The sequence below is a fragment of the Peromyscus californicus genome, unplaced genomic scaffold (assembly GCF_007827085.1).
Source record: "Peromyscus californicus insignis strain IS unplaced genomic scaffold, ASM782708v3 Scaffold_8__1_contigs__length_139910024, whole genome shotgun sequence".
In the NCBI taxonomy this organism is placed as follows: domain Eukaryota; kingdom Metazoa; phylum Chordata; class Mammalia; order Rodentia; family Cricetidae; genus Peromyscus; species Peromyscus californicus.
The window spans coordinates 14,326,634-14,342,656 of NW_026294606.1; the positions used below are offsets into that span (position 1 = coordinate 14,326,634).

Below are 16,023 nucleotides of genomic sequence, written 5' to 3' on the forward strand. Positions count from 1 at the left end.
GAGAATGGCCTGAAATTAACTAGCGAACATGTGAATAGAAGAGACAAAATAATTCAGATTATGAAGACAAATGCAGAGAAGTGGAGACAGGAGTTCCTGGGACAAGCTTGGCTAGCCAGACTGGCTGACCGGCAAGCTTCAGGTTCCACAGGAGACCTTGCCTCAGTAATTAAAGTGGAGAGCAATCAAAAAGAGATACAGCATCAACCTCTGACCTCCATGTATGTATGCATGTATGCATATGTATGCACACCTATACACACTTAAACCCACATGCATACACACACATACACACACACACACACGCACACACACACACGCGCACACACGTACACAGAGGCAGAGACGTGAAAGTGAACTGAACTCAGTAATACAATGACAGAAAAGCAAAGGGTATTGAAAACAGGGGACAAACTTACAGCAAAGGCACAGATGGGTAAGGAAAAGGCCAGTCTAGAGATGTGACTAGCAGGCCGGTCAGTAATAGAATACTAATTAATTCAAAGAGAAAGCAATTTTCTAATACGAAAGCAGAGTTTTGGACTCAGACACACGAGAACAGTATTAATAAAGAGGCCATGTGAATCACACTCATCACCTCAGTCCTATTATCAAGGAAATGAACGAAGAGAGCCACAGCATAACAGTTCTGAACTTGCCTTAATAAAGTAGTCAAACAGGGGCTTGTATTTCTTGCCTTTGAGAGAGATTCCGGGAAATCTTAAAAAAGAAGATAAATCCGTAAATCAAAGCAAAAAAGCCAGGGAGACGGTTCAGTAAGTAAAATGCATCCTGCTCAAGCATGAGAACTAGAGTTTGGATCCCTGAAACACGTGTAGAAAGTTGGGAATGGTGGTGTGTGCCTAGAACTCCAGAGCTGGAGAGGAGGAAACAGGGGCATCCATGGGACTTGCAAACTTAACTTAAATTGGGAGCCCAAGTTCAGAGAGAGCCCATCTCAAAACTAACGAAGACAGTGACTGAGGAGGACATGTGATGCTTACCTATGGCACACATGTGCACACCCTCCCACATATAATATGCACACAAAATAAAAGAAATTAAAAAATAAATAAAAGCAAGGAAGCCGAATCTAGACCAAGTCACCATCGCCTGAGACTTGCAGCCATTGTCACAAATGCAGAAATGTGTGACTTAAACATATTTGGTACCTAAAACGCAACTTAAACAATTCAGCTTTAGGATGACAAAGACTTATCTCTTTTAAAACTAAAGACAGACACACACACACACCTGACTATATGAACACTCACCTTTCAAGGATCTCATAGTCACTCTCCAGCTTATAAAGGGCCGATAATCTGGCTTCCATTAAAATGAACAGTTTTCCCCTGGCAACATCTATAACAATGAAGGAAAAGAGGCCCTTAGTGACATTCAGACGAGCTGACTATGAAGACACACACCAGACGTGTTTCTTGCGCCAAGAAGCTCCTGTCACCTGCATCTACTGTGTGCCCTGGACTCAGAGGACACTGCAAAGCTAGGGAGCACTGCTAGCCCAGATGTGCCAAAGACATCAAAGGCGGCAGGGGAGGTGGCCACTATCAACTGCATCCAAGGCCACCTTGGGAAATTAATCCTTATTTTCTCCTTTTAAAGGCAATATATGTGAATGTTAGAAAAATCCTAACATTAAGCCAGGCCTGGAGGCACATCCTTTTAATCCCAGCACCTTGTAAGTGGATCTGAGTTCCATTCCAGCCTGGTCCACATAGTGAGTTCCAGACCAACAAGGTCTAAACAGTGAGACCCTGCCTCAACACAAGCACCCTCCACCCAAATCTTAACATTAACAACTCAAGTAGCTCACAAAGCCACATTCCTGTAAACTCACCCCTTCAGATAGTTTCACTGCTGTGTCTAGTCACCCAGATGATTTTTTTACGCATCACAACCAGTGTGTGTGAGACACGTTAGGTTCTCTTCATCTTTGAACAACCATAAGCTGATACTCAGGTGCTCTTCCAGCATGTGTGAACTTAACATACTGTGACTATCATCATGTACAGCAGAACACAGACAACTCTTCCCACCCTCTCTCCACTTAGCCAGTTCTCAGCCTCTGCCTGATTCCTTCATACAGCACCACTGAATTTTTCTATGGAGGCACCCCAAACCGTTTCTAACAAATCAATCAAAAGCTCACGGATATTTAAACTCCCACTATAAAGTGTGATATACTATAACCTACTAGAGCACATGTCATATATTTCCATGAATCTCTTTTAAGGACCTTTGTAACTCATTCAAAAACTGTTTCCACTGATGTAATTAATCATAGAAACGTTATTATATGCTAAGTCCACACTTTATATAAAATATGACAAGAATGAGTTAAAATATATAAGTACACAAGTGGAGTGTCTGTGTGTGTCATGCACACACACGAGTTATATTTGAAACATCTATCAGAAAGGCCCTAATGTGCCAGGCTCACACTCATGGGTTACATAGGAAACTAGCCACGATGGCATAACCCCCTTAGAGAAGCAGCTATAGACTCCAGAGCCAGGATCCCATATGGGCAACAGCTATTCCCAACAGGCATCTCCAGGGTTCAGGAAGAAACGAAATAGACTTGGCGCGCGCGCGCACGCACGCACGCACGCACACACACACACACACACACACACACACACACACACACACACACATTTTAAGGCTGGATAATGTTCGCCATGCACCTACACAGGCAGCTTCTATGCCTTGTCTACTACGAAGTGTTGGCACAAACACAGGTATAACAGTATCTGAACAAGCACCTGTTTTCACTGCTCTCAATTCTTTTTATTTTTTTCTTTTGTGAGACAAGGTCTCAGGTAACCAAGGCTGGTCTCAAACTCTTTATTCTCCAGCATCCCAAGTATGAGGATTTGGGGCACGTGCCACCAAACCCAGATATTGCTTTCAATTCCAAGGCAAACTATTGGTAACTGCTTAACTCCAGAAGAAATGCCATACCGCTTCCAAAGCAGGTGTTCCACAGACCCTTGCCCTGCCCAATGTGTTCTTCTCTCTTTTCCTCCCTATAATTTCTCCAAATCTGCAAGTATATTTGCACAGAAAGTATCAATCACCATATTTCATATAAATCTCTAAGGAAGGACCTAATTGAGAATATAAGAATTCTCTACCATGGAATAGGGGAATGATGTACAAAAATTACATTTGTGTCACTTTCAACCAGAAATGAAGCCACTTTTCAGGCTGTCTTTCTTTCCTATCCTTCCCTTTTCTCTCCCACACCTGGCTAGCTTTGAGACAGGATCTTGCTATGCTGCTTGGGTAACCTCAAACTTACAAGATTCTCACCAGTTTATTGTGTGCTGAGACTCACAGGTGTGTGCCACCATACCTGCCCTTATAGCTATTCTTTAGTAAAATCTTCATATAAAACTGTTTTACTCCAAAATTAAATGTAAGCTTTTATATCTACATAAAATTATTTTATCTGTATCAATCACAAGTAACTAGCCCAATACTCACCTTTGATCTTCACATACTGTATTTCTGGATTGACACACAGGGCAAGGTTACTAGGGAGAGTCCAAGGAGTGGTTGTCCAAGCAACTAAGGATGTATTTTCATCTTCCTCCAAAGGGAACATTACAAATACTGAAGGATCCTGAACATCCTGAAAGACAATGAGAGAAAGCAGTATTTTACAAACCTGTGAAGAACATAGTAAGAAGAACTGATTTGAAAGGGAACTAAAACAAATTTTAGGATAAAAATGAGCTCTAATTCTTAAAAATTTTCATTTTCTGAGTATGGGTATTTTGCTTGCATGTATGTCTGTGTAACATACATGTCTGGTGCTCATGAAAGTCTGAAGAGGGCATCAGATCCCTTGGAATTGGAGTTATAGTCAACAGTTGTGGGCTGCCAAGTAGGTGATGGGAATTGAACTTGGGTCCTCTGGAAGAACAGCCAGGGCTCTTAACTGCTAAGCCATTTCTACATTTTTTAAATCCTCTAGCAGTTACAATAAAAATGCATGACATCTGTCAACATTAAAAATAATGTCTCAAAAGGAGTAATGAATGGAAGATTTTGGGGGCATGAAAGATGGCTTAGCTGATAAAAGCTAAGGCTCACAACTAAAAACAAGAATGGAGCTTCACTAGTACAGTGATCTGATCTACAGTAAGTACACAAAGTTAAATAACAATACTGTTCTGGAGAATAATTATCTCTGCATATTATACTGTATATATTTTTTTTAAAGATTTATTTACTATATATACAGCATGTATGACAACAGGCCAGAAGAGGGCACCAGATCTCATCACAGATGGTTGTGAGCCACCATGTGGTTGCTGGGAATTGAACTCAGGACCTCTGGAAGAGCAGTTAGTGCTCTTAACCTCTGAGCCGTCTCTCCAGCCCCCCCCCTTTCTTTTTAATATTTATTTATTTATTATGTATACAGTGTTCTGCCTGCATGTATGCCTGTAGGGCCAGAAGAGGGCATCAGATCTCATTACAGATGGTTGTGAGCCACCATGCAGTTGCTGGGAATTGAACTCAGGACCTCTGGAAGAGCAGTCGGTGCTCTTAACCGCTGAGCCATCTCTCCAGCCCCTATACTGTATATTTTTATGTGCTTAAAATATTTTTATTAAAGCCAGGCAGTGGTGGTGCATGCCTTTAATCCCAGCACTAGGGAGGCAGAGGCAGGCGGATCTTTGTGAGTTCAAGGTCAGCCTGATCTACAGAGCAAGTTCTAGGACAGCCAGAGCTGTGAGCTGTCTTATGGAGACACCATCTTGAAAAACAAAAACAAAACAAACAACAAAAACAACAATTAAATATGCATGAAGCAATAACAAAGGCAATCAAGATACAAAAAGGAAACATCCCACCCCATCTATCAGAGAAAACATTCTCTACCATGATGATAAAAAGCTTCTGAAATGCAATAATTTCCAAACTTGGCCATGAACAAGACTTCCAAAAAATGACCATCTCTTTAAAAAATAAGGGTCACATAAATTGGCAAAAGTGAAGGGTGAGTACAGACACCTAAGACATGAGACAGTTCATGTTCTCAGAGACTCTGATGACACAGTGCAGTCGTAACGACATAAGTCCTGTGAAGCAGAGAAAAGACCTATCATAGCTTAGTATCTAAATTAGACTTTCTTCCCAATACCTTTAACAAACAATGCTACCGGTACCAGAAAAGACATAAAGTCACCAAAGGCAAGGGCCCTAAAGAACACGAGCTGGGAAAAACTATGTCAGGGCTAGACAAAAGCAGGCACCCAATATGGCCAAATCACATTAAGACACATGACAAATCCAGTGGAAAGAAAACATCCCCCAGTTTAACCTAGCAGAGCCTCCTTGCAACAAGTGGCAGTATTACCAGAGCTCAGCAGTGACAGCTGTCTGGCACCACCAGTCCAGGTTGGGAATAACTGGGAATATTCACCTTAATTGTAATCAGTCAACAATCATCATTTCACGCACCTTGTAATTCTGGTTTGATTCGAAGTTAGAAAGGGGAGTGCCACACGCGGTGGAGAAGGGCATGACTTTCACACCTCTGTACACAAGGCCTTTGTCATACAGCTGCTTGAAGACCCACCTGGTAAATTAAGAGATGGAGCTTTACAACTACATCACCAAAATCTACCACTCAAACGCAGACTTTTATGCCAATTCCTATCATTTTCTTCTGGTAAAGAAGTGAAAAAAAAACCCAAACAACCTATTATTTGGGTGCTTGCTGGTAAATAACAACATTTAACAGCTAAACATAGACTAGAAAAGTGTTATTATCAAGGCTGGGGTGTTACTTAGTAGTAGAGAGCTTGTCTAGCATGTACAAGGCCTGGAGTTCAACTACTAGCATGGGGTTGGGTTTGGGGTGTGGCTACCATCTTCTGATAAGGAAGGATGTTCACAGTGATTAAGAAAGGCAAATATTAGTGTTTATGGCACAGCACTTTATCAATGATATAAATTTGTACCTATCAGCATACATTTTTACACTAAAATTCTTAGAGTTATGACAAAACAATTTTTACCAACATCAGTAGCATTTTGGGACGTTTCTTTGGGTTTCTGATGCATTATTTAAACTATGTAACAGGCAGCTTCTATAAAAGTACAAGCCACTCTGACTAAAACGTTTTGATGAATACATGAAATTCAAGGACACCAGAGATCAATGTCACCTCAAATTCTCCTGTTGACCACTCACTTCTCCCATCTGGATAGCACACTGCACTGGTGGGCAGCCTTATTTAATTCTGCTTTTCATTTCCTAAAACCTTCACTGCAATAGCCCTGAGGTAGTTTCTGTTTTGTGAGACAAAGTCCCTCTCTTCCTAAGTGGCCCAGGCAGGCCCTGAACTCGTATTCTTCCTGCATCAGCCTCCCACTGCTTTGATAGGTGTGTGCAACTACCCAGAGAAGGATAATACATGGATTACACTCTCCCACAGGGCTACAGATACAGCTCAGTGGTACAGTATCTGCCCAGTGTGTAAGAGCCGTGAGTAGGGTCCTTGGCGCTGCCAAAAGAAAACAAATAAACAAAAAACCCCTCTCCTACTTGCCCAAACATCATTTCTATGAGGGAAAAAAAAAATCAGGGGTAAATCATTTTCATGGCTTTAGAAAAAGCTATATAGAAGAATTTTTTAATATATAAAAGATAAACACATTTGCTTCAAAATCAAATAATGGACTGGTAAACAAACTTCATCAGGCAAGCACACTTCTCCTCTGACCAACGCAAGAGAACGTGTATCATTCCCACAACTTAAAATAAACCTACCAGACTGATTCCATGAATTGTGGGTAGAGTGTTTTGTAGTCATTGTCAAAGTCAATCCATCGGCCAAGTCTGGTAACGGTAGACTTAGGAATATGAATGTTAGAGTAGTATTAGAAAACGATACCATGATTTGTATTTTTATTGTTACTACATGACCATTATGGGATCAAAATAATCAACGGTCCAAGTAAACATATTTTAAACAACACCTAAGGTGACTAGTTTTCTTAGCATTCATTTCTTATACATAGATATTATTATTTATCAGTATAAATATTTACTTATCTAAGTCATCATGTATTTTTTGAGGGGGGAGCAGGGGTTCACAATGTCGCTGGCTGATTTGAAAGTTGTTATATAAACCAAACTGACTTCAAACTTAAAATGATCCTCTTTCTGTCTCCCCGGTACTGAGATTCTGGGGGTGCCACCAGACCCAGCAAATATTAACTGCTAAAAGTCTTTTGCAACCATTACTTGGCAAACATCAGATAAATAGTTATAGCTAGGAAGGATTTACCAACAGTTGCTAAAAAAATAAGGACCAAAAGTATCATAAGAAAAACTTTGCTGGAAACAGTATTCCCATAAGATACTTATTAACTACAAAGCAAAACCCACACATGACCAAGGGAAAACTAAACAGCCAGGCAGCATCTTAATAAAGCAAACGATTAATTGGATATAGCTTTAATTGGTACAGAATAGCACTTGTTTAAGCATGCACAACGTGATAGATTCAAGCCCTAGTAACCTTCTGTCCCTGCTCCCGAAAAGAGAGTAAATGAGCATCATATTATTGAAGGAAACTAAGAAGCCATGCCAGTAAAGGCAATGGCTGATCCTGGATGGACACTGGGGTCAGAAAGATCGGTAGTACAAGTGGACAGTATTTTATTTATGTTAACTAACTGCTTCTGTGATACTGAAGATGTCAGCAGCTGGGAAACGGTAGATGAAGGGCATAAGGGACTGTTTCATAACAGGTGGATAGTTATATGCTTTAGGTTACCTCAAAATGAAGAACTTTTAGAAAAATGGAAGAGCATGGTGGCTCACAGCTTTAATCCCAGCACCCAGGAGGCAGAGGCAGGCAGATCTGAGTTCCAATCCAACCAGGACTAGACAGTAAGATCCGGCCTTAAGGTGGGAATCGGGGAAGGGAAGGGCTCAGGAAAAAAAATTAGATTTTAGAAGCAGATCTACATTTAGCCTGAGTTCACGTTATCAGGACTTCCCTCCACTCTATTAGGCAAGAAAGTTAAGTTGAGAGAATACTGAGCCCTGGCTTTCATGCTAAGGAAAACTGGACTCTTTATGCTAATAAACTGAATGCACTCAATGTCATGACAGAGAGCTCTAAGGAGAGCATTGTGGGAGGGAAACACAAGAGCCTGCATGGAGGACTGTGAAGAGGAGGAGAGTGCATGTGTGTGCACGCATAGGTGCGTGCATGTGTGTGTGTGTGTGTGTGTGTGTGTGTACTCTGAGAACACAAGGATACAGATGGAGATTGTTAAAGAGAAGATGACAGTGGGCAAGAGGCTAGAGAAAAACTGTAGGAACAATAATCGGACCATGTGACTAATATTAACAGGGTAGGAGAATCCAACCCCTCTTGTGACACAAGCTCACATGGACAGCCATATTTGGGGACATTTCACAAAAAGCACAAAGGATGATCAGCTATTCCTAGCCGCATCTCAAAACCAAACTATTCATTCTTGTGAAAACAGCCAACATACCTTCCACTCGGTAGAGTATCTCATCACAATTGCTCGGCACTGTTTGTTATACTCCGCAATCCCCATTTTGGCCACATCCTCTGGCCCTTTGATCCCCAGTGTCTTATCAATTTCATATTCCTGGAGATATAGGTAAGATGGCTGTGTTAACAACCACACCTTATGAAACAAATACAAGTAAGCCACAACAGAAACCAAAAGAGCTAAAATAAATAAATAAAAAGAAAACTCGACAGAGAAACCAAACAATAAACAGTAACATGGACAAGAATTCAAAGGGAACATCTGATTGGTTTACAGACAATCAGAACATTACAAGACTGGAGACTCAGACATACCACAGGTAAGCCATGACAATCCCATCCAAATCTTCTGTCAACGTGAAACCCACTCTGGTGAGCGTATCTTGTAACTATATCTTTAATTGTCCCCGCAAGTATATGTCCATAGTGAGGCAGTCCAGTTGCAAAGGGAGGCCCATCGTAGAAGGTAAATCTAATAGATAATACAGAATACAGTAACTCATTTTTAAAATGGCAAAAATTCAGGACATTTATTTATCAAGTAGCTATGATACTGAAATATTCAGGGGGTGGGAGGGTGGTCAACAGGACTAGGAAATAGACATTAATTAGAAATTTACTGGAGGTCCCACCTTCAGAAAGGCCATTCTGACAGAGCGGGGGCGGGGGGGGGGGGGGGGCAGGACTGCTACTCAGTCATCTGTTCTTCATTTATTTTTGGTTGTGAGCCTAGCCTTTAACAGCTGAGCCATCTCTCCAGCCCTGTTCTTCATTTATTATCGCCAAGACATAAGGCAAGTTAAGACTGATCCTGAGTTACCGCATCAATGAAGCAGAGCAATAGACATCCATCATAAAACTTTTAAACAGGGAAGGTTCATAATGAAACCAATGATTAGTAGTCTTTACTACTTTACTATGAATAGAGACTAAGGCAGAAATGCTGTAGGACCCACCCACAAAAGCTTATGTTGAGGTGCTAAGTGAGGGCAGAGAAGATTGTAAATGCACAAAAGGAAGTGGTAGATAAACTCCATTTAGATGCCTTCTGACAACGCGGAAATCTCTCGGTCAGTGTTCACTACTGAGTTCCTAATGTGTAGAAAGGGAGCTTCTGTGAGATGAAGGGTGTGCACACTAATGGAACTCTGTACAAGAAACGGGTATTTGTAAGGATTCTATCTTTACCACAGAAAATCACATACTTTGGCCTGTTTTTTGACTGCTTTAAGCATTCCTGGAAACAATTATATTTGGACCAGAACTGCAAGATTTTCTCTTCTTCAGCAGGAAAACTGATGTTTTCTGGAACTTGTTGAACCATTCTGTTGCTGCAAGAGAAATCAAATTTGCTACAGTCATTAGCAATTCCTAATTTAGGAATGAATAGCAAGCTAACATATTACTAAAGTATATGAATACATGACTGTCCCTAGTGTGTGTTAAAGCAAAAGCTTCATTGGGTAATGATGTATATGCTATACAGTGTGCTCTTTTAAAATATACAAATCAGCTAGTTTTGAGGATATTTAAAGGCATATAACCACCACCACTATCTATTTCAGAATATTTTCAATTCTCCCCCCAAACCATTAGCATTCACATTCTCTTTTGTTCAGCCCCCCCCCCCCCCCCCGCAACTACTAACCTTGTTGCTAACTCTGTAACAATTTGCCTATTTATATTTCATATAAAACAAAATTTCCACATCAGGAGGGGGGTGGTGCACACCTTTAATCCCAGCACTTGGGAGGCAGAGGAAGGCAGAGTTTGAAGCCAGCCTGGTCTACAGAGCAAGTTACAGGACAGCTAAGGTGACAAAGAGAAACTCTGTTTTGAAAAACCAAAGGAGGAAAAAAAAAAAGCAAGCAGGCTGAGCAAGCCACCAGGAGCAAGCCAGTAAGGAGCACCCCTCCATGGCCTCTGCATCAGCTCCTGCCTCCAGGTTCCTGCCCTGTGTGAGTCCCTGTCTTGATTTCCTCTGATGATGAATAGTGATGTACAAGTTGTAAGCCAAATAAACCCTTTCCTCCCCAACTTGTTTTTTGGTCATGGTGTTTTACTGAAGCAATAGAAACCCAATCTAAGACACTTCTTACCCTTCTTTTTTTTTTTTTTTTTTTTAATTTTTAAAACTTTAGGACAGGCATAATGGTTCACACTTTTACTCCCGTCTCTTGGAAGGGAGAGGCAGGCAGTTTGAGGCTTACCTGGTTTATATACTGAGTTGCAAGCCTGCCAGAACTACACACTGAGATCCTCTCTCAAAACAAATAAAACCCCTGCTTTATTATTAATATGTATGATGCATGTGTGCATTCTCATTTAAATTCTAACCATGCTGGTGACCAGATTTCTAAGCCAAAATCCAATTATAAAGGGGCAGGACTGCTAATGATAACAGAACAGAGAAGACAGACACCTATGTCCTCGGGAATCCCACCATCTGAGAGAGAGGGCCCTATACACCTCAACCAGATCGGAAAGTAGCAGGCAGATAAGAGGCTACCAGAAATTTTTGTGACCCAAATAATAATAAAAAATACTTTCCTTAAACATTCATTAATTTTTCATATTCAAGTGTCTCGAGTGTTTTACAGAAAAAAAAAGACAGGTGGGCCAATTATCTAAAACAGCCCTTTTCAATCAGAGCACATCACTCAGCACTACTAAGAAGTACATGGCATTTGGGATCAGCTGTTACTACATTACAGCATCCAGCCTTTCAAAGACGGAAAGAAGTCTCTGTTCTTATTTACCAAGGTTCCTATTGGTTCAGTAAGAGATTGGTAAGCAATCTTTACATACCAACACATCCATTTTGTCAATCCTAATCTACTGTTGTGACGGCTCTTGTCTCTGGGAGCTATCAGAAATGCTGACTCATAAGGGGTCAGAATGTGCATTTTAAATAGATCCCTGGGAGAAGCTCCTGCACAACACACTTGGAACACTTATCATTCACACAGTGTCCTATTGAGAACACGAGATCTAAGCTTTCTGGGAAGTGAGAGGATAGTTTTTCCTGAACTTAATATGTTTGTCTCTGCTGTTCTCAAAAGGTTGAGAATCACAGTATTGTTCTCGAAAACACAAAGGCTGGGTGCAACCGCACTCACTGTTTAAGGAAGAGCAATGTACCAATGACCGGGCTATGGCAGCTGCTGAGAAGAAACAGCTCCCATGCATAAATCACAGGGTTTTTCTAGCCCATTGTATCCACTGGAGAGCTGTACCCACACAACAGCCTCCAGCAACCACAGGGCAGTGGGGGCAGAAGCAGTGGGGAGGGCACTGCCAGGTTATGAATAAAGAAGACCCACCTTCTTCCTTCCAAACACAATCCAGGCCTTTCTTCCTCCTTATTCTGCAACTCCTTCAGGACATTTTACCCTTAGCTTCCTCTTCTGAGATTTCATTTCCCTTCTGAGGCTATCTCATAGAGTTCTGGGTAGCTGGGCATAACTCTGACCCTCTGCTCCTCTTGCCTTTACCCCCTGAATGTTGGTATTACAAGTGTTTTGGGTTTTTGTTTGTTTTCTTGTTTATTTGTTTTGGTGACAGAGTTTCACAATGGCTGACCCTGAACTCAGAGTTCAACCTGCTTCTGCTTCCTAGGTTTTGGAATTAAAGGTATGTACCACCACTTCCAGCTCACAACTGTGCTTTTATGAAGGGCTAAGGCTTAAACCTAGAACTTCGTGCAAGCAAGGCAACCACTCTACCAACTGAACCACATCCCCACCTGTCTGTTCAGCTACTTCTACACTACTTCTGCCGAGACCTCAACTTATCTTGAGACAGTATACTGAAACACCATGGATGCTGCTGCTTATGTTGGCACACACCTACCATACCAAGGATGCTCAATTCTCTTATATAAAATGCAGTATTAACTATATATTTTATTTATCATATCTAATACATTCAAATGCCAGATAAACAGTTACTATGCTATATTGTTTATGAAATAATGACCAAGAAAATTTAGTTTGTACATGTACAGTACATATGTCACCACCATAAACCTAACTGCATAGTATGACCACAGGTTGGTTGAAAACGCAGATGCAGAACTAGTGGATAGAGGAGACCGACTCTATACTTTCTACCTATACACTGAGAAACAAGAGTAAGTCTGGATATACCAGTTTATATTACACTTAGGATATGATTTTTTTCAACGATTTTTGCTTATTTCCTTAACTCACTAAAAACGAGAAGCATAAATTCATTAGGTTGGAAACCAAGTGCCACTCTCACATACTCATCACACACACTCTAAGCTAAAGTGACAATGACGACGCCCTCATCTTCTGACCCAATATGATGATAGGCTCTTACAAATCTCATAGTACATTGGGTAGAGTCTTCTGCCCATCTTCAGTCCAATCCTATGGGAGATACTGATAAGGCATCTCTTCTCACCTCCAAACCCCATTGAATAGTCGGTATGTTTTGTGCGGCTGCCAGGAGTGAACTTCAACTGCATTACCAGACTCTGTGTGCCCAGGACAAGCACGCCACGCACAACCCACCTTGGTACCCAGGGATAAATGCGCGCAAACACGGGACAATTGGGAGAAGCCTGGCCTCCAGAATGGTTCGTAGGTTAGTCCTTTTCAATACCTAAACTTGGCAGTGACCTCAGCCACCTTCCTATCCTCTCCCGGATACCGTAACACCCTGCATTCTCAAACCACCCAGCTCAAAAGGCACCACGGTCTCACTAAGAGACTGGGGGACTTCTAAGGATCTCGGTCCTCCACCTAATGAGGCAGGCCAGAATTTGTGCGCAGGTCTGAGTTCTGCAATGCTACTTACGGGATCCCCTCCAGACCCGCCCTCTGGAAATAGCTCTGTGCACGCAGCGCACTCACGGCGGGAAGCAGCGTGCTTCTTTTTCACTGCCTTGTGTTGTGTGGAGGTTACAAAACGTGCAGGCCTTGCTCTGCAGGTCGGACTGGGTGCAGTGAGGGGCCGGAGGGGCGGACGGTAGGACCTACCTGGGGAACACCAGGGCGAGCTCAAGCTGCAGGAGGCGACCACGCTCCGGAACCGCTCCCGGAGGTGATGCAACACTGACAGCGCGAGGCTCAGCCCCGCTCCGCGCCGCCCAATCAGCGTGTGCCATCCTGCACCCACAAACAACACGTGTGGCGATTGGTCCATGCACAACTGCAGTGCAGGTCGGGAGCGTCACTGCCGAGGAAGGAGAAGGTCTTCACCACAAGCTTGAGAGAACGGCGCAGTCACTGCTCCACTGTGGGAGCACAGGTAGTTCGCTTCCAAGCCTTGGCCTATGGACGAGAGACACCCATTCTCTTCATCTTGAGTACCTATGTCAGTATTCTTAAATATTGATGCAGTATATTTAAGATCTGGACATTTCACACCATTTAAAATTAGTTTGGGCATCGGGTCTCGTGTATCTCCTGCTGGCCCCGGAACTCCTAAGAAGCCAAGGATGACCTTGAACTTCAATTCCTCCTGTCTCCAGCTCACAGTGGTGGAATTACAGAAGTAATCCACCACGCCTGCTTTTATATGGTGCTGCGGGATGAGCCTGCCAGGGCTTTATGCACTATAGTCACACACTCTACCAACTGAGATTCCCAGCTGTGACACCTAAAACTTATGTCACTACTGAAAACGTCTCACAGTTATTTTTGGGAACAAGGCAGGTTAACCTGGATACTCCTTTCGTGTGGTAAATGGAAAAAAGGGAAGAAAGGGCCTGACAACAATCTGAACACTTTATACTGAACTCTATTTAGAATGATTCTTTTAATTAAAAAAAAAGGCTTATTATTATACATCTACTTAGTACCCTCCAGAGCTGGTCAGGAACAAGAGAGAACCTGGAGCTTGGCAGCATCTATAAAGGAAAGTTTTGACCTTGAAAAGTTGACAGAGTTGGTGACCAAGTGCCCATTTTATCCATTAGTGACAGGAAAGAAAAAAAAAATGGGTTTGGCCTAAAAGAGATAGAAAGCTTAACAAGTTTAAGAACATTTTGATAACTATTGAGTGTTTATGCAACATTTACTATGTTTTCGACCCTACTGTGTCAAGATTAGGTGCAGTGTTTCCCTGTCCTCTTGCTTACTTGAATAAGAGTATCTTTATTAACCAGGAATAAACTTTGCAATGCTTTTAAGTTTTCACTCTAAGCTGCCAGCTGGTTCACTTCATGTCTGTTCTCTGTTCAGAGTGCAGAAATAGAACTAAGGGCTCCTGCACAAACCTTTGCGTGGTATAGACTGACCAGGTGGTTTAAAAAACTGGATTGGATGTCGGGAAGTAAGGGAACACTTTGCCTGACAAAAGGTAGTTTAAAAAATTCCATAGCTGGGTGGTGGTGGTGCATGCCTTTAATTCCAGGACTCAGGAGGCAGAGGCAGAGGAATCTCTAGTTCCAGTACAGCCAGGGCTACACAGAAAAACCTTGCTTGGGGAGAAAAAAAAATTCTGGAAGATGTTAACTGTACCCAAAATATACTACTACTTAGATCCAAGAGTAATTTTTTTTGGCAAATTATAGAGATGACTCTTGTAGAAAACATCATTTTTATCTCCTGACAGAAAATTGGGAATGAAAAGGCCACTTGTCACTTTGCTTTGAAATGGAGTACATGACATTTAAATATGGACACAGCTCTTTGGTCCCTCCCAGTTTTAACCTATAGAATATAGAACCAGTTGGCCGAGCTTATTTTTGGCTCAGACCTTAGGAGACTGGTAGCATGCTTCCCGTCTCTGGGAACACGTGCCCTTGGACTCTAGTTGCCACACTTTAACAAAGCCCTTGAACAGACATTGAGTGGGCCAGGCATCTAAACAGAACCCCTATCCCCAGCTAATGCATCCCAATCCTAACCAAATTTATTATCTGTGAGCAAAACTGTGGCTTTTACTAAGATCATTGGCTATGAAGTGTGGTTTACATCAAGAGAAGGTGGAATACCTTTAGTATCTTGCAAAGTAGCTTTTAATTTGTAAGTCTGAAATCCTAGAAAGAGAAATCTAGAAGAGCTCTCCAAGCTACTTAGTTCTTTGTACCCTATTTTACTTATCTAAATGATTTTTGTGTTTGTGTGTGGTGGGGGCATGTGCATGTGAGTGCAGTTGCCCACAGAGGCCAATATGACAGACATACATGGGGTCCCATGAGCTGGAGTTTCCAGAGATGTAAGATATTTGACATGGGTGCTGTGAAGTGAACTTGGGCCCTCTGGGAGATTGGCAAGCACTCTTAATTGCAGTCATCTCTCCACTCCCTGTATGCTATTTTAGTAATAACAAAAAACCCAAACCATAGGAACTGAGCATCTGTGTGGCACAGATATAGGCAGTGGAGACATAATGATTAACAACCCAGGAATAGATCTCAATAGATTTTGTACTCAAGCAAAATGTGTATCAATAAATACTGTACTAA

The 16,023-nt window shown here is 41.9% G+C and overlaps 1 protein-coding gene and 1 non-coding gene across 3 annotated transcripts in view; both read right to left on the reverse strand.

Moving 5' to 3' along the window:
• The window catches only part of Iars1 (isoleucyl-tRNA synthetase 1), a 49,276-nt gene extending 35,557 nt beyond the window's left edge, over nt 1–13,719 (reverse strand). Inside the window, exons 1-9 of one of the 2 annotated variants that reach the window (XM_052727524.1) lie at nt 13,589–13,719; nt 9,788–9,913; nt 8,898–9,054; nt 8,560–8,679; nt 6,815–6,897; nt 5,500–5,617; nt 3,511–3,658; nt 1,275–1,362; nt 660–720 (exon numbers count right to left, since the gene is read on the reverse strand). In XM_052727524.1, the coding sequence (XP_052583484.1) occupies nt 660–720; nt 1,275–1,362; nt 3,511–3,658; nt 5,500–5,617; nt 6,815–6,897; nt 8,560–8,679; nt 8,898–9,054; nt 9,788–9,913; nt 13,589–13,716 (1,029 nt within the window). In that variant the 5' untranslated portion in view covers nt 13,717–13,719. Of the gene's footprint in view, nt 1–659; nt 721–1,274; nt 1,363–3,510; nt 3,659–5,499; nt 5,618–6,814; nt 6,898–8,559; nt 8,680–8,897; nt 9,055–9,787; nt 9,914–13,406; nt 13,549–13,588 lie in introns of those variants that run through there. The other variant, XM_052727525.1, reaches the window with a different exon arrangement.
• LOC128104861 (small nucleolar RNA SNORA84) lies at nt 11,716–11,848 on the reverse strand. Its single transcript, XR_008216155.1, has one exon. It is a non-coding gene; the product is annotated as a small nucleolar RNA SNORA84 (small nucleolar RNA).
• Nucleotides 13,720–16,023: the final 2,304 nt, after the last annotated feature.